Below are 25,381 nucleotides of genomic sequence, written 5' to 3'. Positions count from 1 at the left end.
CCTCCATCCTTCACTGTAGTTTATGAAACATAACGTTGGAAAATGCTACTTTATATTCAATTCATGAATTACCTCTCCCTTCTCATTTCGGATCCTCCTGTTAAACTCCTTTCCCTCTATGCAGAGAAAGTCTTCTCCTGGATGAATAATTCCACACTTTATTGCAATGGCACGAGCTGTATTGATGTTGTCCCCAGTGACCATGCGAACTGTAATTCCAGCTCGCTGGCACTTTCTTATGGCTTCTGGGACCTATAAACAGAGTACAATATACATAACCTGGTACAGCTTTTTTAATTGCCATATTTTTTAAAGTGAGCAATTCCTAGAGATAAAAAGAGGATTTATTAAAAAACCAAGAAAATCATGGCAAAGACCAGGGCTATCTAAACTGCCTATCAGAAGGTTACTCTCACAACTTGCCCAAAGCCCCATAAGCTACCCCTAGTTTTTACTACAAAGGAATAGTTTGCAACTGACTTAAGCCTTAGTATGGAGGTGCAGCCTGCTGAGACTACAGGTTTCAGCATGGAATGCTCCATTTGATCCAACAAGAACACCATTCCTTCCTTCTTTTTTCCTTCTGTGTTCTCCTCAGATATGACACATTGGTAAACAGACAATTTTAATAGAAATGTATTGAGTTATAAGGATGAACTAAAGACATTGCAGTTATTTTTCTAAAATTATTTACAATAATGTATCCATTCTTCAAAGGAGTGACAATGTTATTACATATATTCTGCCCCAACAAATCTTGGCTACATTGAATTAAAATTGCAAGTACATATCAATGGTTTCAGAGATTGCTATTTTTTTTTCAGACCATTTGAGTTAAAACAAAGTAGAAAACCAAGAAACTCATAAGTAAGGCTGCATTTTCACATGAAGTAGCCGAAACCTCCCACTTAACTCCTGCCCATAGAGGAGCCTGCCTCCTAGCTTCATTTTTGAATCTGAAATATCCAAATCGAAAACAAAAAAAAACCAACATGCACCACCCAAAAGGAGTTGTATAATTTGTTTCATACATACATGTCTGAGTCTATCACCACACTAACTTTAAGGCTGGTATGCAAAAATACGCTGCTTCTGTGTCTAATAATACTTGGCAACCAACCACCATATGAAGTGATAGGATTGACTGACTTTGATCTGAGGGCCACAAAGTTTTCCGCCCACCCATTATCTTGTGGAGGGGAAATCCTGATGCTGCTAAACAGGGGGCCTCACATCTGAAAATCCCTGTGTATGGTTGGGATCAAGCCTCCTCTCCTGCATAGACTAAGTGGTGCATAGCAGTGTGGTTCTCCACGTGTCCAGGCTTTCTCCAGTCAATCCCCTCTGCTGTGCAAAAATAAGTTTGCACTGAATATCGAGCATACATATTTTTCCTTCAGTGTTGAAGGCCCACTGTGTATTCAGAAGAAACAGAGGGCTACAACAGAACCCCGTCAGCCACATATCCTCTATTTATGATGTCAAAATAGCTGGAATTTTATGCAAGGACATAAAAAGTGTTTAAATGTCATTAAATATACTTTTGGAACAATAGTTTCTGTAATGGTGAAATGACATACAGCTAATTGCTGGCTAGAATATGCAGGAATAGAGAAGCTGACTTGCTCATTCCTTCTGCCTGTGATGACTCTGCACCAGCCTGATAGATCCTGAGGATGTCATGCTATTTCAGAAGCAAACATATTAGGGGGAGGCATCATAGGGAGAAGTGGAGCTCAACAAAGGGAATGGAGCCCACTAACTACTAAAAACCCCTACCTCCAGTCTTGGGGTATTAGGAGAGAGGAGTATAGAATGGTGCCCTACTCTCCCTCCCTCAGATTAGATTTTTGATGCAACATCTTCCTTCTGACAACTCTATTTTGAGTTTTCTGCCAGTACTATTGCTCCATCTGGATTTTGAGTTCCCATTCGGCTGCATGTCAGTCATCTGAGGAGGTCAGCCCCTCCTGCATGTATTTAGAAGGCTCCGTGCATGTTTATGGCCTCTCCATCACCCTTAAAAATTGAGACCTGCACCCCCTGCATCCTGAGGAGGTGGGGCTTAATGGAAGATACATCTAGAGCTCCTTATGCCAGTTCACACAGCATTAAATTTTTCCACAGCAAGGGGAGCTGCAAGACCATGATTTGGCCCATAAGGACAGCCAAAACAAAGTACGTTGAGATAAAACAAGATTCCCTGGAAATGAAATGAAAACTGACTTTTTTGCATTGTACATTTCTTCATCTTAGCAGCTATTTTTATTTAACAAAGAGATGCTTCTTTTCTAAAGTCCATGACACATGTTGCAAAGGACTTTCAGTACTTGGTACACAAACATTTTAATTAGGTAACTGCAGTTTTCAGATATTAAACAGCACAAATGTTCTATTACTTTTGATCAGTCTCTTGCTTCTAGTGGAAAATAAATTGACAGGGCTTCAGGAAATGCTGAAGAAGAGCACAAAGAAGCTGCCTAAATATTAATAAATTTGCTATAAATACCCAGTTGTGATGCTCTACTACCAAAATGATATTCAAAATCAAAAACATATGCAGAAATGCAACTTCATTATTCCAGCTGTGCACAGTGTGCTCCTATATATTATTTATTATTCAACTTATTAATTAAAAGGGAAATTCTACAAAAATGTTTAGGCACTAAATACATCCAAACCTTCCTGGCAATACATTAGGGCAGAGATGGACAAACTATGGCCTGGGGGCCACATCTGTCCCTTCAGATGTTTTAATCTGGCCCTGGAATTCCCACCAGGGAGCAGAATCTGGGGCTTGCCCTGTTCCATGTGTGCCATGACTACACATGGCTCCCAGAAGCAGCGCATGTCCCCCCTCTGGCTCCTATGTGTAAGGGCAGCCAGTGGCTCCGCACTCTGACCCCAACCTAAGCACTGTCCTTGTAGCTCCCACTGGACCCACGGCCAATGGGAGCTGCAGGGCCAGTGCCTGACGATGCGGCAGCGCACCAAGCTGCCTGGCTGTGCCTTTGTATAGGATCTGGAGGGGGGACATGCTGCTGCTTCTGGGAGCTAGTTGAGGTAAGTGCCACCTGGAGCCTGCACCCCTGGCCCCCTCCCACGCCCCAACCCCCTGACCCCCTGATCCTCTTCCCACCCTCTGAATCCTTTGGTTCCAGCCCGGAACACCTTCCTGCACCCCAAACCCCCCATTTCCAGCCCTACCCCAGAGCCTGCACCCCCAGCCAAAGCCCTCACCCACCCTGAATCCCAACACCCTGCCCCAGCCCAGAGCCCCCACCCATATCCTGAACTCCTCATTTCTGGCCCCACTCCAGAGCCCACCCCCCAAGCCAGAGGTCTCACCCCCTCTTGCACTCCAACCTCCAATTTTGTGAGCATTCATGGCCCGCCATACAATTTCCATACCCAGATGTGGCCCTCAGGCCAAAACGTTTGCCCACCCCTGCATTAGAGTATTGTGCATTTCTAACACAATAAATGATTGTTCTTTGATTGTCATTTGGGAGGTCATTAAAAAAAGGTTCACTATTAGGTAATTAGGTAAAAATCAATATGTTGTAGAGAGAGGAAAAATATGCAACAGGATTTTTAGTTTGTTTTTTGGAATTATTTTAAATAGTGGATAAATAACATAAGTTAGCACCCTTTTACAGCTAGAGAGAATGGAGATTAACAGGTTAGAGATATTCATTTAAAACACCAACACTGTAGTTTTAATTCCCTGGCCTATCATGTCCTGTACTGTCTTTGCAAGACCATTAAGCATGACCTTTAAAGATAAGACAGTTAGGATAGTGGTATCATAAAAAAATGCTGTTTGGTGTAGACCTACTGAAAATAATGAATGTTCCCACAAAGTTTGCATAGTCTGCTGTAATGGGTAGTGGATATAGGTTGGTCGGAATAACTTATTTCTACAAGGATTATAATTATTCATTAAGTCATAACCCTGAAGTTAGTGCTGTAAAAACTAGAAGAAAACACAGCCCAGGCTTAAAGAGCTACTCTCAAAGCAAGCATGTTGTTCTTAAAGTTAACCATATAGCATCTGCCCCATTAACGTAGATGCAAGCCAGTGAAACTCAAAACAAAAGCACTTCAGAGCAATCTGAGTAAGCACATCCAGACGTTTTTGCTTCAAGACTCTTAAAAGCAGAAGGAGAACTATCAAAAAGTATTAGAAAAAACAATGGCTCTGAATCCCTCAACATTATCCTTTAAGCTGGTCAAGAGGTGGAGATAGGAAAATCCTGATTTGATTGTCTGAGTATATTCGGGGCTCATTATGGCAGGGACAGTTTTTCATGAGTGTGCTCACACCAACTCTATACCACTCAGTGAATGATAAAAATAGTATGGACTAATATAGTTCCTTTTCCCCCAGAGGATTCCAAAGTCCTTTACAAATTAGTCACATACCTTGTGTGGGGTAGGTGAATAACGTAGTATGACAGGAAAACTCATTTCAAGTTCATAGCCATGCTTCTTTATTCTACAGATCTCGGGTAAGCAAGATGGTTAGAAATGTCAAAATAAGCATTCACCTCGTGAATTCAAAGCCCTAGCAAAGTCATTTAGGACAGTGGAGTGATGAAGCCTATGTGTGAGAGGATGTAGAACAAATGATTGTAACTGATGATCCCACTATCAAGAACCATCAGATGCATTCAGGTCCTAGAGTGAAGTATTATAAAAATATGTATAGATCTAGAAAGGGAGTGAGCCTTTAAGAAAAAGTGTATTGGGGCCAAATCCCACGAGGTACTGAATACCTTCCATTGTGGTTAACATTAATGGGAGCAGAGGGCACTCAGCACTTTGCAGATAGTGATCAGTCAGTGCCTCACAGGACTGGCCCCAACTGTCTTACCATATCCAAATTCTGAGACTGCATTCAGACACAGTCTAAGCTTAAAACCCCTGAATTCACTGCCTGCTGTAAAGATCATTAAAGCCATGGACTGGTTTTGAGTCCAAAGAAAGTATTAGAATCTGCTGGGAGAGCCATTTTTATGTATATCAAGGACATGGGCCCTTGAGGGCCATTTTGTTAAATATAATTTATTGCAATAAGCATTTTTGTACATTGCAGTGGTTTTGGTGAACCTGGGGGACAAAGGTTGATTGCTAATATTAGTAAGTGAGAAGCACGTCATTCTTTCTGAAGGGAATACATATTTTCTGTATCCACGTTTAAACTCAGTTGGTCAGCCCAGATAAAAAGAAGTAATCCAGAAATAAAAGTGGAAATGTAACTAATATTAAATTGTATTTTCAGAAATTGTTTTAAAAACACAATTATTTGATTAATATTCAACACTAAATTTGTAATTTTGACAAGGTTGTTACACATTTTATCAAATCTAACAAACTGCATCATAAAAAATTATGTTTCAAAATATAGAATTTTTGTAACTTTTACAACCATAGTGAAACTATTTTGGATGGTATAAACTTTCAATCCAAGGACATTTTTTAAGAATATGTAAAAGTGTGAAAGATCTAAAAGATATCATTGTCTCCTTGATATACATAAAAGTGTCTTTCCCAGCAAATTATAATACTTTCTTTGGACTCAAAACCAGTCCATGGCTCTATTCATAACAATTAACCTTCTCTCTGAGAAGATAATCAAAGAGAAAAGTAATACGTGATATGATCATAGTCTATAAGCACCTACACAGGGAGAGTTCATCTAATACTTCAGGGCTCTTTAATCTACCAGACAAAGGCATAACAAGATCTAATGGTTGGAAGTGGAAGCTAGAAATATTCAGACTGGAAATAAGGGGTAAATGTTTTAACAGCAAGGGTCTCTGTTACTGATCATTGGAATAGCTCAGCCAAGAATGTGGTACATTGAAGTCTTTAAATGAAGACTGGATGTCTTTCTAAAGATGATGGTCTTGTTCAGTGCTACATTACTGGGCTTGGAACTGGAATACTGGGTAAAATGCTATGGCCTGTGTTATGTAGGTAGTCAGAATAGGTGATCAGAATTGTTTCTTCTAGCCCTAACAGAAATGGATTTATAGATATTTAAAGTTATTTCTGAAGAAAAAGAGTTTTAAATAGTATATTAGGATCCCCAACTATTCAAACTGGAAATATATATGTATGTGACATTTGCAAGTCCAGTTATCTCATTGACTAAAATCAACTCTGCAACTGTAAATCTGCCCAGATACTAACTTTAAATGCAGTTATTAATTTTTTTTAAAATGTATGCATCAAGGTTTTCCTTCCTTTTTTATAATAATTAGGGCTGTCATTAATCACAGTTAACTCACATGATTAACTCAAAAAATTAATTGCGTTTAAAAATTAATCTCAGTTAATCCCATTGTTAAACAATTGACATTTATTAAATATTTTGGATGTTTTTCTACATTTTCAAATGTATTGATTTCTATTACAACACAGAATACTAAGTGTACAGTGCTCACTTTATATTATTTTTATTACAAATATTTGCACTGTAAAAATTATCAACAAAAGAAATAGTATTGTTCAATTCACCTCATACAAGTACTGTAGTGCAATCTCTACTGTGAAAGTGTAACTTACATAAGTAGTTTTTCTTGTGTTATGTAGCTGCATGCAAAAACAAAACAATGTAAAACTTTAGAGCCTACGAGTCCACTCAGTCCTACTTCTTGTTCAGCCAGTTGCTAAGACAAACAATTTTGTTTACATTTACAGGAGATACTGCTGCCTGCTTCTTATTACAATGTCACCTGAAAGTGAGAATGGGCATTTGCATGTCACTTTTGTAGTAGGCGTTGCAAGGTATTTACATCCCAGATATGCCAAACATTCATATGTCCCTTCATCCTTTGGCCACCATTCTAGTGGACATGCTTCCATGTTGAAGATGCTCATTAAAAAAATAATGCATTAATTAAATTTGTGATTAAACTCCTTGGGGGGAGAATAGTATGTCTCCTGTTCTGTTCTACCCACATTCTGCCATATATTTCATGTTACAGCAATCTCAGATGATGACCCAGCATGTTTGTTTTAAGAACACTTTCACTGCAGATTTGATAAAACGCAAAGGTACCAATGTGAGATTTCTAAGGATAGATACAGCACTCAACCCAAGGTTTATGAATCTGAAGTGCCTTCCAAAATCTGAGAGGGATGAGGTGTGGAGCATGCTTTCAGACATCTGAAAAGGAGCAACACTAGAATATGGAAACTACAGAACCTGAACCACCAAAAAAGAAAATCAACCTTCTGCTGGTGGCACGAAGATGAACATGTGTCGGTCTGCTTTGCTTTAGATCGTTATTGAGCAGAACCTGTCATCAGCATGGATGCATGTCTTCTGGAATGATGGTTGAAGCATGAAAGGACATATGAATCTTTAGCGCATCTAGCACGTAAATATCTCGCAATACCGACTACAACAGTGCCATACAAATGCCTGCTCTCACTCTCAGAGGACATTGATAACAAGATGTGGGCAGCATTGTCTCCTGCAAACCGTAACCAAACTTCTTTGTCTGAGCAATTGGCGGAAGTAGACTGAGTGGACTTAAAGGTTCTAAAGTTTTACATTGTTTTGTTTTTGAGTGCAGTGATGTAACAAAAAAATCTACATTTGTAAGTTCCACTTTCATGATAAAGAGATTGCACTACAGTACTTGTATTAGGTGAATTGAAAGATACTGTTTCTTTTATTTTTTACAATGCAAATATTTGTAATAAAAATAAATATAATATGAGCACTGTACACTTAGTATCCTGTGTGCTAACTGAAATTAATATATTTGAAAATGTAGAAAACGTCCAAAAATATTTAAATAAGTGGCATTCTATTATTAACAGTGCGATTAATCGCGTAATTAATTTTTTTAATCGTTTGACAGCCCTAATAATAATGCAGATGCAGTTTATAATGGTGGTATGTCATTCCAGGACACACAGGCTTATCTCAGAATCAAATCGCTCAAGTAGCCAATAGAATATGTATTTTGCTTCCTGTTTCACAGCACAGTCAAAATGCCCAACTTCTGGACAACAGTGTACACCCCAATAAAATATGAAAAGACACAGCATAAGCTTTTCCTGCACACCCCAAAATTATCTTCCTTCTGATCTAAATGTTCATTTCAATGAGATTCTCTAAAGGCATCAAGAGTCATTTGGAACTCAAACTGGCATATGCACCCAAATAGATAATACTGCCGATGTACGAAGAAAAACTTATTTACATCACCTTATAAGCTTTCAGGATATTATAATTAGATAGGTACGCTATAGCATATCATGTTAATAATTGAGGAATATGCAAAATGGTGAACCAAGTTTCTGGCAAATGGCATTCATTAGCTCACCATGGTTGATTTCAATATTATTAAAAGCACTCTGCCTAATTATTATTTATTAATTGTATTACTATAATGCTTACAAGACTTAATCATGGACCAGGACCACATTGTGCTAGGTGCTGTATAAACACAGAACAAAAGGAGGAGATTTCACATAAATTCTCCATAGCTCACTATATGATATTGTATTTCAAAAGTTAAAAGAAGCCAAGGAATACACATTTTCGCCATGCTGTGTTTTATATCATATTGCTTTCTCCTACAATACAGTATGTCTCACTAAGAAGCCATTCAAGGTACAATTGGGCCCGTGAGACAAACAGAACAGCAATTTGTTGAGCTAAGCATCAGAAAAAAAAGTATTTATAATGTTTCCTCTGTGTCCTGTACTCTCCTTATTTAAGGATGTGAAAATTTTATTCAGGGTAAATAAGTTATGAGAAATGAATTCACAGTACTTAAAAGAAAGTTCTGCTGATACTTAAACAGTATATGCTATGACTATCACAAAAGGAAGTGCCTTCAACAGAGCTTTTCCTTCCTTACTAATTCCCATGATTCCCTTAATTTCCCTTAAGACAGAGAAGGGAAAGGAGGACCCTGGAGTCCACCTGAATATGGAGACCTACAAGACAGCAATTGGCAACTGAACTCCCTTACCCCACAAGCAGATACAACAGTCAGATACAAAACAATGAAGAGATGCCTCATGCTAAACAAACCGAGACTGATCTGGGTAGAGAGGAAGATAGGTTTGGTAGCTGTAAAGGGAAATCCCAAAAGATGAGCACAACTTTGATATACATCTGAATTTTTGGGTGCTGATCAAAACTGCATCTAAAAACATTTTGAAGGTCACGTAGTTGCCTAAAATAACTATGAATGGCCTGGACTTCCTGATTGTTATGCTATGTTAGACACCGCATCCATGTTCTCTAACTCCTCCAATCCATATGGCATAACATATATCCTATATCAGAATAAATTATCATAAACACTGATGACTGCTTATTTGTAAACAACTGTCATGCCTCCAGCTGAGCTGCTGATAATGACATTCTGTTGCGACTAAAATTATGTCTAAAATTATTTAATGAGCAATTTTAACAAGCATATCTATATAATCCCACTGCTTTTCTAGTAAAAGAAATACAACAGAAAATGATAGGTCGAAGATTATGAGTTAAAAAAAATTCAGTTTGCATTTAAAGCATTTTGTGTGTTATCGGCACAGATCATTTTAGTCAAGAGATAGTGCACTAACATCGTTGAGTTTGAATACATATCCATCTTCTGATATCTACTGGTTAGTATGAAGGGCATTCATTTTCTATCTGCATTACTATTTATCATTGAAAATCCAATGCTATTTCCTATGCTCTAACTTTACTGTAGAAATAAGAACACCCTGGAAGTCAATGTAAACTAAGAGGATAATCCAATCTCATGCTTCAGGACATCAACTGATAACAAAAGGGGCTGGGAAGGAATTTTTCCATCACATTCAACATTGCACAATTGGTTACGTGCATTGCAAGGGTTTTCACCTTCCTGTATAGCAACAAGTATGGGACACTTTGACATTTACATCATTACAGAGACATTTTTCCTTCCAAAAAAGTAACAACATTCACTAACATGGTAGAATTAGAAATAAGCCTAACGCTTCTAAAGGAATTCAGACAGATGCTCACCTGGCGGGTGTAACAGCTCATGTGGTCATTTGTGCTGTTCTTCTCTCTTCCATTTACCTGATAAACCAGAGGCCATAACTAGGTGAGCCAAAATGCAGAACACTAAAATAAAAGCTGGGCTATAAGAGTAATGAATCGGAGCTTTTCACGGGCCCTAAGTAAACTAACCCCCCTTTAGGATATGACAAGAATATCTGCTGTTTACAGAACGGCTCTCAGTCTGTACAAATAATGTAATACCATTAACAGGCAAGGAAAAAAAGAATGAAGTTTTATCTGCCTATGACCTATGTATCTATGACCTACAAGTAGCTTTCCCATCTCCCCCTTTGAGTCTGGGCTGGAAACCTCTTTTGGTCAACCTAAAGATACAGTAGCACTGGAAAATAGCACCAATTAAGCTCATAAGCAATCTGCAACTTGCGTAGGTGGCTCCCAAGTGATTGACTGAGTTGCCAGGTTTTGTTATTCTGCATATGTCCTGCTTGTAAATTTAAAATGACCTTAGCAGCAGTTTTGAACAATGTGACTCCCTCACTTACTGGATGTGAGAGACTGAGATGACAGTTTGAAAGCCAGAAGTAGAATATGGGGCACAAAGGAGGAAAATGATAGTCCCAGTGTGAAGAAGAGAAAATGAAGGCTTCTATTTGAAATGCCAGTTCTATTAAGCAAGTTCATGGAGGCAGAACCTAGTTTCATGTGCACATCAAAATAATATCTAAGAAAAGATATAATGCTATTTTCTCAATTCTTATTTTTGGACAGCTGGTGGGCGGTATCTAGTTTAATTCTGTGTAGAGTAAGTAGACTTAAAATACTGCTCATAGTTTATTTATTTATTTATGTAGGTAAGAGACTACACTGGCAGACTGAGTGGGCAGTAGAAACAGACACATCTCCAACTTGTTTCCACAGAACCTAAGCTTACATTTACAAAAAATCAAGTTTCTAGCATCTATGAATGTATGGAAAGCTTTCTGGATGTAAGCTTAAATTAGCCTGATGCAGCAATCTCTATCTGAATCTGTTGACAAACAATGGGCCAAACTGAGATATGATGCAAAAGTTGGTAAAAGTTGGGTGAGAAATTGGTGTGTGAATAAGATTCATTAACCATGGCTCAGGGAGGTTGTCTCAAAATTCAGAGACAGCTCTCCACAGGTACAAGACACTGTTTTAGTTGCTTGCCTTCTTGAATATTTCTAAATGTAACATCAAGTACAAAACTTAACCCAACAATACATAAAAGATGTATGGCACAGCTTGGGGTGAAGATATAGAAGTGTGTGAGAATTAACCAGTATGGGTAAATAAGAGAATTTTCAAGTGGGTGAACCTACATATAAGAGTATAAAACACTCAGAACCAGGTCCCTGCCTATTAGCTCTCAGGCAAGAGAGAAAGACAAAGCTGATCAATAGCTAGATTTTATTGCTGCTGAATTCATCCAAACAATTTCTATTTATTATTGAGGGTAATGCAACCACAAGTAGACTTTTTACATTAGCTGTGGGCTTTTTTAAAAATAAACCTGATAGAGATGTATATATTTATAATAGGCATAGCTCTCAAAGCTTCCAAGAAAGGCGCCAATGGGACACCTTCGGCACTGCAGAGGTTGAACACCACTGTTGCATATGAATAAACTGCAGCAATCCATAAGATTAAGTCTGTGAAAGTAGTAGAGGCTATTTTTCCACCTGTGCTAACTCCTAGGAGCATCTTATGCAGGGCCGTCTCTAGGCACCAGCAAAGGAAGCAGGTGGTTGGGGTGGCCAATGGAAAGGGGCAGCACATCTGGGTCTTTGGCAGCAAGTCAGCAGCGGGTCCCTCAGTCCCTCTCAGAGCAAAGGACCCGCCGCCGAATTGCTGCTGAAGAATGAAGCAGCATGGCAGAGCTGACGCCAAAGTGCCACCGACTGTGGCTTTATCTCCTTTTTTTTTTTTTCCCCGCTTCGCTGCTTGGGGCGGCAAAAAAGCTGGAGCCAGTTCTGATTTTAGCAAAAGAGGAAATGAGGCTTTCCCTCTAAAATGTCATTTTATTTTAAAACAAATACCTGAACAAGTTGCCAGAGTTATGACTTTTCATTATTTTTGTCACAGCTCCACGACTTGCCATTTCTTGCAGGATAAATCATGACTTCCACCAATATTAAGCTAATTAAAAGGCACATTTATAGTAATATTCTTCATTCTTCTGTCTTTTCCTCCCACAGGATGGTCCTCTAAAATGCTTTAAGGTGCAGTGACAAGGTGGGTGAGGTAATATCTTTTATTGGACCAACTTCTGTTGGTGAGACAGACAAGCTTTCAAGCTTACATAGAGCTCTTCTTGACGGGCAGTGACATTTTTACATGACACTGTCAGTTTTGTTCTGCTAAATTAATGAAGTCCCTGCTAGAAACAACAAATATGGGAATTGGGGGCTGTAATGGCAAATTCTGTCACCTAATTACCCTTTAACTAAAAGTCAGCTATTGCCTTTCTAAGGAGCTATCCAAGAAGAACATGTTTTTTGCAGTTTTGTTTTCCTGAAATACTCTCTGTTCCAAGACATTTTGGCAACTTGTTTTACAATGAGTTATGGACTTCTGAGAGTTTTTAGTAATTTGAATAAAATTTTTAAATGACTCATTACTCCATTGTTAGTACCATATTAAAATTAAAAAATGCATTGGAAAAAATGGCAAATGCTTTTTTGGCAAATGCTTGGTGAAATTTTGAAAGGACGTAAATTTTACTGAATGCTTTGAAATGAACATATGGAAAATGTTACAACACATTTCAACATTTAATTGTGAGGAATTCAGTTAATTAGTTAAATAATTGTTTGGAAATAACATGTTTTTCTGATTTCATTTTCTTTGATCTGTTAAATAGACATTAGAGTTCACCTCCATATTGTTAGCATCACTATTCCTTTTCTACTTCAGGCTCATAATTCCCCATAAGATAGGAGAGCAGAAACAGTCTTCTCATAAAAATACACTAAGAACAGTCAGATAAAATGAGTTTTCAGATCATTTAAAAAATAACTGTCAAAGCACATTGCAACCCATTCCTTGGGTCCATCACACAATAAGAGAATCCTAAAAATGGTTATACTAACTTAAAATGCTATTTTCTTAACAATATGTTAATAAGACATACTATTTTCATATACTTGCAGATTTATTGGACTTATAATTCATTATAATATAAAATAATAGTAAAATATGATAGATGTGAAGAGGGTAAATAATCTACTAGTTTATCTATCAAAAGAGGTTTGCTCAATTCTACTCTGCAATATTTCATAGAAAATGAGAGACTCATCTAATAAATTCTTTTAGATTTTATAGAACTTTATAGAAATGTTATTTTTAATGGACAGGAAATGTTTAACGTCATGATATAGAAGCAATATAACTATGTGCATGACATGGCTTGAAAGATCCACTTACACAGTTGGAGTAGAAGAAATTTTTTCACTACCTGATGCAAGCATATCAGGATAACTGCATTGCATGAATGATAACAGAACTGTTATAGAAATTATATAAAATAGACTATGACAATATAAAGTTTCATGAAGAACACTGCTTTTGTTTGGCTTCAAAATTATAATATGATAGAATTCAAATGAGAAAGAACTACCAGAATATTGTATTGTGCTATGTCAAGTTAAAATAATCTATTCCCCGCCCTTGAAAAGAGCTTGTGTTAGAACCCACTGAGCTAGAACCTGGGACCAAGGGAGTTCTGGGCCACCAATGCCTCCGCATCACCACAGGACATACAGGCTAGGAGGATCAAGGAGGCTCGGAAGATCATGTGAGGCTGTGCTTGGCAGGTAGTTCTGCCCAGCAGGACCTGAGTGGGAGCCCCTCACAGTCTCCTGATTGGCTGATGACAGTCAGTGGGGTAGCCAGGGGGAGCAATAAAAAAAAAAAAAAAAAAGGCACCACCCGCTGTGGTGCTTTTACTCACCCGGCGGTGCTCCAGGTCTTTGGTGACGGGCCCTTCACTCACTCTGGGTGTCTTCGGTGGCACTGAAGGTCCTGCCGCCAAAGACCCGGAGCAAGCGAAGGTCCCACCGCAGAAGTGCTGCCGAAGACCCAGAGAGCCACCAAATGAGTAAAATAAAAGCGCTGCAGTGGGTGGCATCTTTTTTTTTTTTTTTTTCTTTAAATCGCTCCCCCAGATGAGTACAAAAGCGCCAAGAAATTGACAAGGCGCCACTTGCTCAGTGGAGGAGTCACCGTTCCCCCCGAGCTATGCTACTGATGCCAGTACATAAACCAGGAAACCTGAAAGGGGAGCTGTCTGAGGAACACCACCGACTGCCTGCCCATCTTTGCTCCTGACCCTGCTTGCAACAGACTATGGCTTCCAACCCTGGTTTGTCCTCAACTTTGCTATTTGATTGCTGTCTATAACCTAGTACACCACCCTGATCTCCTGGTAGCCTGACCCTTCTTGCCTTCTGATGCCTGTGGTGACGCTGCCCTTATAATGCTTTATAGAAATATGCTTATGAGTGTAAATATGACATAACTGGAATATGTTTTATGCTAGATATGCCATGTAACATATCTTTGCAAAGGTTCTGATCTACTAAATATATTCATCCTATTTGTATGCATGTATCATTTTTATGAGCTTTGGCTCAATGCTTGTATTTAAAGTGTTTGCTGTAGGGAGCACATAAATCAGATTTGGTCAACATAGTATGAAGGGGTGATTCAAGTAATTGGAGTACTTAACTAGCAATGGACTTTGGGAGATACCAATCCACATCTGAGCCTTCCTGGGAATGTTCAAACTAACATGTAAACAATGACGTTGGCCTGCAAAAAACTGAATCATTCATAGACATGTGACTTGCCCAGGTGACTGCAAACTCCATCTAGTTGAGGGATTTTACACAGGAGAACAAAGGGATTTCTACCCACGAGAGAGACTGGAAGGCCCTGGAAACCCCTCCATTTTGTCTTCAGCTGGCTCAGAAGATGCCCTGTCCACCCCAAAGAGATGCCTGAAAGAAACTGGAACAAAGGACAGTAACCAAGGGGGTGGGGGGTGAGTGATTGCCAGACCCAGATGAGGAAGGAGTCTAGTCTGTGAAAGAAGCTTTTTGGAACATCTCTGAGGGTGAGATTTACCTACTTAGTTTTCTACTGTATTAGGCTTAGACTTGCGTGTTTTTGTTTTATTTTGCTTGGTAACTTACTTTGTTCTGTCTGTTATTACTTGGAGCCTACTTAAATCCTACTTTTATATTTAATAGAATCACCTTTTACTTGACAAGTAACCCAGAACAAGTAATTAATACCTGGGGGAGCAAACAGGTGTGCATCTCTCTCTATCAGTGTTATAGAGGGTAAACAATTTATGAGTTTACCCAGTATAAGCTATAGACAGAGTAAAACAGATTTATTTGGGGTTTAGACTCCATTGGGAAGTGGGTATCTGGGTGCTGGAGACTGGAGCACTACTTAAGTTGTTTTCAGTTAAGCCTGCAGCTTTGGGAGGACGTGGGTCAGAGCTGGGTCTGTGTTTTCAGCAGGCAAGTATGTCTGGCTCAACGAGACAGGGCACTGAAGTCCAAAGCTGCCAGGGAAAACGGGCTCAGAGGTAGTCCCAGCACATCAGGTGGCAGTCCCAAGGGGGTCTCTGTGACCTAACTTGTCACATCTGACTCTCTGTTTGCCTTCTGGCCTGTCTTGGACTCTGACCTATTGGTAGCATGACTCCAGTGCTTAATTTGTGCCAGGGCTTGGCAGTTCACAGCCCCAGCACCTCTGAGCTTGCCATGTCAGTTATGAAAATAAAAAAATTGTCTGAGCCCGAGCACCTAATTGCTAAATCCCCAGCACCTCTTTCATTACAAATTAAGCCTGCCCCTGGCCTGCTTTACCTCCTGATGCCTGATTCTTGGTTCACCCTCTGGCCCACCTCAGGCCCTGACCTACCAGTAACCTGACTCGGCTTGACTCCCGACTCCTGTTTCAACCAGTAGGTCTGACTGAACTCATCCTGGTCATGACAGCTTGGCCTTGACTGATCAGAATCAAAGCATGTCGAATCATTAGCTCACATTAAATTAGCCTGAGCAAATGGCAAATAGTTACATAAAGCAACAGTGATTATCACAGACCATCCCAACAGACCACCAGAACATGGTGCTTACGTCACTATATATAAAGTTCTTCTTTGGGTATCTGTCCATATGGATCCCACTCTCCTGACTCAAAGGGTGCACTATACTAAACTGCCACCAACCTGCAACAGCACCGTCTGCCATAGCACCACAATCCTAGCTCTGACTTGGTGAGGAGGGAGACCCAGGGGGCAAGGACGTGCCTTGGAGAGTGAGCCCAGCCCACACTCGCCCTGCAGCAGCAGCTCCTGTCCCACAGGGCTGGACCCGAGTCTTTGCTCCAGGTGTGGCAGCCTGGTGTACGGGGTCACAGCTCCTCTCAGGTTTGGCCCCTCTTTGATGCCTCATTATACTCTTATGGGTTTCACTCACTGCCATACTGGCCCTTATTCACATTCTGCCCACTATACTATCAGTCACCCTATGTCTATGGGTAAATCTCCACCACCAGGGAACCTCAAAGAGTGGTTCAGTCATCCCAAAGGGAAGATGTGTGGGCACAGGGCCAAGAAATACAAAATGAGAGGGTGATACTTTGATCAGCAGGGAGATCCTTTGACTCCGTTGGAATTTTCTTCATCTTCAGCAGATGAAGCTGTCACTTCATCAGTGCCATTTATGATAGGTGATTTTAAAGCTTCAAAGATCCTTAAAAGGATGGCAGACACACTAGAAATAATCCAAGAAAAAAAATCATACAAACTGTTGGATATCTTATACCCAGTTATGTTAGCAATGCCTATTAATGGAGGGATTCTAGACCCAATCAAATATCTTTGGCAGACCCCCACCTTCCATCTCTGCAACATAGAAGCAAGTGGACTGTCAATAATAAGTTCCTCAAAAAAGGTTTTGAGTATTTCTATATTCACCCAGTTCCAGGATTATTGGTTAATTTATGGCTACAAATGAAAAATCAAGACATCCTGCTCCACCAAAGTCCATCACAAAAGATAAGGAATCAAAAAAGTTTGCTCCTTTTGGAAGGAAGATATACTCCTTGGCTAGCTTAAAGGTCAGAATCTCCAACTATCCGGGCTTCTCTAGGCAAGTATGAATACCTTTAACGGGATTAAGTCTCCCAGTTCATTAAGTCTTCTCTGTATGCTTTAATTGCTAAAACGACTTTACAAGCAGCACTGGCTGGTGCTGACACAGCCACAAGATCAATGGCTACTGGTGTCACAATGAAGAGAACCCTGTGGTTGGTTGTGCCTGGTATTCCCCAAAAAGTCCAGATAGTGATTGAGAAATTATCTTTTGAAGGACATGATTTATTTAGCTCAATTAAATATGTCTATGCATCCAGCTCACAAAAAGTATTTATATTTTGTGGTAACAGATATATGTTAACAATTCAACATCCTCCTGTTTAGTCCCTCCACTGCCCCAAAGAACATATGAATGGCCATTCTGGGTCAGACCAAAGGTCCATCCAGCCCAGTATCCTGTCTACCAAGAATGGCTAATGCCAGGTGCCCCAGAGGGAGTGAACCTAACAGGTAATGATCAAGTGATCTCTCTCCTGCCATCTATCTCCACCCTCCAACAAACAGAGACTAGGGACACCATTCCTTACCCATCCTGGCTAATAGCCATTAATAGACTTAACCTCCATGAATTTATCTAGTTCTCTTTTAAACCCTGTTATAGTCCTAGCCTTCAGAACCTCCTTAGGAAAGGAGTTCCACAGGTTGACTGTGCACTGTGTGAAGAAAAACTTCCTTTTATTTGTTTTAAACCTGCTGCCTATTAATTTCATTTGGTGGCCCCCAGTTCTTATATTATGGGAACAAGTAAATAACTTTTCCTTATTCACTTTCTCCACACCATTCATGATTTTATATACCTCTACCATATCCTCCCTTAGTCTTCTCTTTTCCAAGGTGAAAAGTCCTAGCCTCTTTAATCTCTCCTCATATGGGACACTTTCCAAACCCCTAATCATTTTAGTTGCCCTTTTCTGAACCTTTTCTAATGCCAGTATATCTTTTTTGAGATGAGGAAACCACATCTCTACGCAGTATTCAAGATGTGAGCATACCATGGATTTATATAAGGGCAATAAGATATTCTACATCTTATTTTCTATCCCTTTCCCATCCCCCCTTTTTTGTAGCTGCCCATTTAAGGAGACAGTGTGTTCAAGTTTACCCTTACCGCAACATTTGTTCAATTTTGGGAAAATCATCTCACCCAGTCTGTCTCATGTTACTGGGACCCGTGGCATCATGTATTTTCAGAATATCATATGCCAAACTTTACCTCAGACCCTTTCAGAGGTGGCTGAACTTGCAGGTAACAGATCCTGAACAAGTCCTATCACCTATTCACTGGTGGGATGATGCACAAAATGCTTGTCACAGCATACCTTTCATTTCCCCATCCTTCAGCAAGACATGGATAATAGATGCCTCTAGGGAGCACATCTTGATCATTTTCAGACTCTCAGACTATGTCCCCCTTCAGACTCCCATTAAGAGATAAATGTTTTGGATCTTGGAGCGATAAGTCTGACATACAAATTGTTCCTACCTCTCTTATAAGGAAAAACCACTCAGGTCATAACAGACATACCACAGCAATGTAAGCAATGTATTTAATAAACAGGCAAAAAGAGGCAAGATCAACTCTTTTTTCTCAAGACTTATTTCTTCTTGGGAGTGGTAAAATCAGAATTCTGAAAAGTCAAAAATCTTGAAATGTTCATGAACTGAAAAATCTGTAAAAATATTTGCATTCGGTCAATTCAAAACATTTCATTTCAATAATTTTGAATTTTTTTTATTTTAAACCTCTATTTTTTTATATGTTAACTTAAATTTCAAACTGAAAAGTCATTTTGAATGAAAAAATTGAACTGTTCAATGTCAATTTTGAAACTTTTTTTCAAAAAAAAATTTCAACAGGAAATTCATTGAAACAGAACCTTTCCCACTAAAATTTCTGGTTTTGATAAATTGGCATTTTCTGACCGAAACCCCCCCAAATATTTAATCAAAAAAATTGCAACCAGCCTTATTCACAATCTGCCCACCTTCCCTACTGCAACAGAGCATTTTTATTCAATATTCTAAGTGGCAGCTGGGACCATTTTTATAGGACCATTGTTATGCCCTCGAGGCTCTGCAGAGCATATGCATCAATGGACACTGCTATTAAAAGATTCCAACCCTGTAGGTATGGGGCACATGCACACCAAGAGTGTGATCCACCTGGAGAGAACAACTTGAGGAGCCACCAGTACTGTAAGGTAACCATTCTTTTTTTGCAATTCAGTTGTAAACAGAATTGCCCAGAGTTTCGCATTCTAAAGAAAAAAAACCAATTAAAATCCATTTGTAATATGCACTTTGGTAATGAGTAACACTCATGCACAGAACCACTGTACTATTTAAAAATTCGTTTATGAAAATATACATTGTTGTCTCCTATTTATAATTTAAGTGTAATAACCCCAGAGCTTATCACAAAGACTATATTATTTTATTGGATTTATAGAAATGGGCCAAACCAAAACCTTTAAAACCAAAATCCTATGAAATTTTGGAGACCAGTGGAGAATCACAATCCAAGAGCTCAGTACAGTCTCCAAAAAACAAAATGGTTTTGGTCAAGACAAATGGCCAAAAAAAAATTCTGCTGAATAGGCTATTTTATTAACATTCAAGAAAATCTTTTTAGCCATTGAATTCAGAAGATCATGCAGTACATAGACTACTTTACACTATTTTTATCCCTATCTTTTAATTGCATAAAGGGAATTAACCTCCACCCTCAGTTAAATAAAAAGTGGTCATAGTAATTTTTTGAAGCAGGCACAGAAAGATTTTCAACAAACACCATCCGGGGGAGCACAATTCTCTTAGCAGAATGGTACAAGGGAGATATTTTAGGAAATGTAAATAATTTTTAAGTTGGTGAAATGAGCTCTGTATTACAATGCCAACTAAATATACCACTAAACAATGAAATTATGGTTTCCAAAGTCAGCAGTAATAAGGATAATGAGCAATATTTTTTTAAAGTAAAGTTTTAGCTTGTTATAGATGCATAGCCACAGTAATTAAAATCAGAAACAACTCCAATTCATTATAAAATGAATAAGCAATTTAGTGACCGACACTATAAGTCTAATGCTGACTGCACTGCATTTCATCTAAAAGCTGCCAACCTATAATGGAATGGAAAAAATATGTAATATATCCCTTTCATAATGACCTGCTGTTTCTTTACGGGCTATTTTCAGTAATCAGGTCCTGCATCGTCATCATAACAAGTGTACCCATTCGTATCTTATAATAAACAAGTATCCCAAGGGAACATCAATAAACAATGCATCAAAGCTAGAGTTGTTTGTCACTACTTCAGTCCTTGCAGAGATACGAAAAGAAAGCAACACACAAACACTGAATTCACATTTACTCCACACAGTTGGGGAGGGAATTGCCTTTGTTTTTGTCCAGCTCTGAGCAAGAAAGATAAGCTAACAAAATATTAGCTAGGCAGAGGTAAACTGCAGTCTCTTTGCAACATCCAAACTCCTTAATACGAGAGGGCACAGAAAACAATGGACAGAATGAGTTCCGGATTGGTTACAAAGTATTAAAAAGAAAGCAATTTTATCACCTTTGGCCATAAAGGTGTTTGATGAAATTACCATGAAGTCAGCATGCCTACAAAAGAGGGACAAACACCTTGAAAGAATATTCAGATAAAATGGAAAATATTTAAGCTATGTGGAAGAAGGGATGAGGCAAATGAATTTGAGGACTGGCAAAGCTCCCCCTTTATTTACATCAGAGACTTTTAGTGAGTCATTCGAAAATAGCACCAGATGGTTAGCAGGTATAAACTGGTATAGCTCCGTTGACTTAAATAGAATTATGCCAATTCATGCCAGTTGAGGATCCAACCTATATATTTTGATTTAAAAATGGTTCATATTAGAAGTAACACCAATAGGACAGTGTCTGACATAGAATTTATGGTTATTAACTCCAGGGGAGGCAGCTTGTTTTGCCAAAGTCATATTTAGAAGAAAAAGGAAGATCTGTATTTCAGTGGAACAAAGATTTCTCTTAAGATATTTAGTCATTTTGGATTCCATTCTGTCAGGACTATAGGGGAAGATGAGGACTACACACCTGCAGGCAGATGTGCTGCCAGAATCTTTTTTGGGGTGGGGTAATGGAATTTACAACCCTAGGCTGAGCACAGGCAGAAAGGAGCGGAAGGCTGACCACACCTCTGTGCAGCTGCCAGGAGTGCCAATCGTGCAGATACGCATCCACTGCTGCGACCAATAAAGAAAACAAGCCCAGCTATAAAGGAGGGAGACAAGAGAGGAAAGAGGAGGCAGCAAGACCTGGGATAGCAGAAGACAACAGCCCCATGCCAAGCTGCCTCTGAAAACAAGGAGACCGTAAACCCTGAGATTTAGGGGCTGATAGACTCAATATATATTAAGAGTTTACAAACTGGCCTAGTTGCAGACAAACTGAAGTAGGTAACGAGGGGAAAGCTGGGACTCCTAGAGAGACTGAAATTTTTATAATTTTTTTACAATTGTAAAAATAACAGAATATACAGAATTATAACAAAAGAATTGAAATCATGCATATTCTTCATGGAACTAAACCTGTGCTTAAAGCCACTAAGAAACATCTGTATAATGTAAAAACAAACTTTTCAGTTGAATTGAAGCACAGATGATACTGCATATACAAGAAGTAAGGTGAATCAATGCACCTACAAATGCAAGTTCTAATCCCAATGCGACAACTATATCAGGATTTAACATTTCAACTAAGCAGAAGCTGATCTTCCAGAACACAGAAGCCCATTATCTGAAGTAGAGCATATGAATAATTTTCATTATTTGCACTCCATAAATAAGGTGGGGTGTTTTTTTTTGGTTATTTTCCCCCCTCAGGGATTCATAAGCTTTCAAAGTGATTAGAACCCAAGATTATAAATAGAATACATGTTAGTAGCCATGGTATAGAGGTTTTAAATGTCTGACTTTCAGAATTCCTGCATTAACTATAAGTGAGTCATGGAGGTCATCCAAAACAAAACCCAATAAAACCCATTAAACTGTCACAAAAGAACATTTTGATTCCTTGCTTCTACCTAATCCACATTTTATGACAGAACAGGAAGGTTTTGTTTTAATTTTAAAATCAACATTGCTTTCAGTTGGAATCTCAGGTGTCATTTGGGGACAGAAGGATTAGTGGCCAGAGTTCAGGTGGTGACAGATAAAATAAATGTTCTTTATCACATGAGTGAGTAGTTTATCACATGACTGCAGAAATAGGGAATTTATCACACAGGTGGGTTTTTCTACAGCTTTACTATAGTCAGAAATACAAAATACTGGCTTTATACAGCATTCAGGGAAACATAAGACTCACACATAGTCCTTCAGAGCAGCCTAATGTGTACAGTTGATGTTATATTAAAAAAAACAACACAGTATTTCCTAACATGTACAATGTTGCGGCCAACCTGATATCCAGGCAAGGAGGATTCAAACAGAATGATTACGAAACCTACAAAAAAAATCTATCGTGCAAATTAAATGGGATGTCAGGGCAGGAAGGAGAGACATTGCTACCAGACTGCCACAGCCTTCAATACAAAATCCCATTCTCTTTGTAAAGGATGCTCAGGTCCCAAAGTGAATTATAGTTATTCATTCTATACCACAGAAGTAGTGTGATCTAATGGACTGAGCATGTGACTTGGAGCTGGGAATTCCTTATTTCTACTCCTAGCATTTATAATTTACCTTGGCTTTATCCTCTGTGTTACACTGTTTCCTCAACCGTAAAATGGGAATAATCCTCCCCGCATTTGTTTTAATGATTAATAATCAAGCACTATATGGACACATCAGATACAAACCAATGATCCCCTAACCTATCCCTTACATTGTAGTCATAAAGGGAGTGAACACTATTCTCATTATCATGACATCAGAGTGCCTCTATTTCTTACTGTGTTCTATTATTTTTATATAAAAAGTTATTTTCTTTTTAAACTTTCAAATAAAGGCTAAAATCAGCCAAAGACAAAGTGTGATTCTGCAGACACTTCACACATGCAACACTAATATTGATTTCAACAGGGGTGAAGATTCTAACCAACTTTTTACATATGGTGGCAGAATAACATCTGTGAATTTTAGGTTTGGATTTTTAACCCTTCAGTTGCTAACCTCTCCGTGGCAAAGACACTTGACAAATGTTCTCTTCATCCAAACATAATATTAAAAAAACTTGCCATCTGGCAACCCACTATTTGCAATTGTAGTATAGTCACTGATGTGCCAAAGTAACAAAGGGCTATTCCTTATTGTTACAGAAAACAGAACTTCCTCCAGAGTAGATTTATTTTATGTTGAAAGCAAATATCAATTCATACTTATGCCTGCAACTTATTTTCTCAAAGGGAACCCATCTCTGTTCCTTGTACAATTTCAATATTGGACCCTCACACATTAGCTAACACAAAGTTTCTCCTTTATTTTCTAGGTGACAGTTCACAAGGGGAGCTTTTCTGATCTGACTTCCTCTAAAGTATCCACTGAGACAAAATGAAAATGTTGCCACCTTTTTTTTGCAATAGTTCATATAACCCTATTTTTGCTATAATTAAATAATGCCAACTGAACAATCAAGGCCTTTTCCCAGTTATAGGGTTTGCACCTAAGTTTTTGTGTCATCCAATTTGATAGTGCTAATTAGAAAATTAAACAAAAATAAACAACTTCAAGACAGTTCTTTTAATTGACACTTAAGTATCAGATAGTAGGCACTTGAACTTGTAAGTGTGACATACCTCAGGCCTTACTGGATCTTCAATACCAACTACACAAATGCAGGTTAGGTCAGTTAAAATGTCATTTTCACTGTCCCAGTCTGGTTCTGGGTTGCTGCTGAAGTCCCGATATGCAATGCAAATAGTTCTCAGTCCATCACAGGCCATGGGTTCAATCACTTTCTTCACCATCTCATCCCGGTCACGGGGTCTGAAGACACGAATCTCACCTGCTGCATTAATGATTCTAGAACACCTGTAAGAAAAGGACGTGAATTGCATTTGTTTGGTTACTGGTTTCCATTATACCTGATCATTTCATTCAATACCACACCTTTTTTTTTTTTTTTTGGTTAGTTTTAATTTCTAGTGCACTCCACAAACAAAATCAACAGATTCATTATTCTAATGCTGGTAAGAGAATGTACCTATGATTTTAACAATTGTTGGGCAGATATCTGACATTTCAGTTCGACTATGTAATTTCCATTAGGTCCATAATTAGTGAAGAAGTTACAAACAACTTGAAAAAAAATCTTGCTAATCCAAATGTGTGGTATATGTTCATGTTAGCTAACAAGAGGACATTTGGATTTATACCCCTACATGACAAAAGCACATTTCAAAAGTGCATCTGTTTACAATCTAATGGGGAGGGAGGAGACGAGAGAGCACAGAAATGCCAACTGCAGTATTCCTTGGCAGCTAACACAAGACAGGAAAGATGACCATCGACATTGTCCATTCAGACAATTGTGCAAAACTGATTACTTTAAAAAAGGATAAAAGAATAATCACATTAAAATGTATGTTATATGCCTGCAATAAGGTTAGTACCTATTACTTGGAACTATTATTTAGTTTCCAACTTCAAACCAAGACAAGAAGGCCTTGATCCTATTCTCACTGAAATCCGTGGCAAAATCTCCATATTTTAGTGCTGTGGGATCACTCCAAGTCACAATAAATAAGGTAAAGAGACACAGTACACTTACTTCTTCAGAACAATTTCAGAAGCACCTTTGCTGTACATTCGGAAACTGCCATCTGGCATTTTAACGACAGTGCTCATTGACTTTCTCACGGAGTTAAACGTGTATACTTTGTAGAGTTTCTCCTCAGGGATTAGATTCCGAACAGGCTGGTAATCCTGCTTCAGTTGCAGGACAAACCCCAACAGGCCACATTCTGTCTTGTTGCCAACCTGACGAGGCAGGCCACCTTCTTTTTCTGGTGGCTGAAGGGAAGAAGGCATCAGATTTCAGCCCCTCACTTTCTCACCTTTGACAGTATACTGTACTTTTCAAGCCCAATAAATAATGAGGCCAGAAGCTACTAGTTAAGATCTAAAACCTTTACAGTAAAGTCATAG

General features: G+C 38.8%; 1 protein-coding gene across 10 annotated transcripts in view; it reads right to left on the bottom strand.

Moving 5' to 3' along the window:
• Window positions 1-25,381, bottom strand: part of ATP2B2 (ATPase plasma membrane Ca2+ transporting 2) — a 633,448-nt gene that overhangs the window by 61,874 nt on the left and 546,193 nt on the right. For all 10 annotated transcript variants that reach the window (XM_075073411.1, XM_075073415.1, XM_075073416.1 and 7 more), the window contains 3 exons: window positions 25,005-25,246; window positions 24,031-24,265; window positions 73-252 (listed from right to left, as the gene is read on the bottom strand). In XM_075073411.1, the coding sequence (XP_074929512.1) occupies window positions 73-252; window positions 24,031-24,265; window positions 25,005-25,246 (657 nt within the window). The remainder of the gene's footprint in view (window positions 1-72; window positions 253-24,030; window positions 24,266-25,004; window positions 25,247-25,381) is intronic.

This window comes from Chelonoidis abingdonii, chromosome 17 (genome assembly GCF_003597395.2).
Source record: "Chelonoidis abingdonii isolate Lonesome George chromosome 17, CheloAbing_2.0, whole genome shotgun sequence".
NCBI lineage: Eukaryota > Metazoa > Chordata > Testudines > Testudinidae > Chelonoidis > Chelonoidis abingdonii.
The sequence above is the reverse complement of the archived record's forward strand: the minus strand, read 5'-3'. Positions and strand labels throughout refer to the sequence as shown.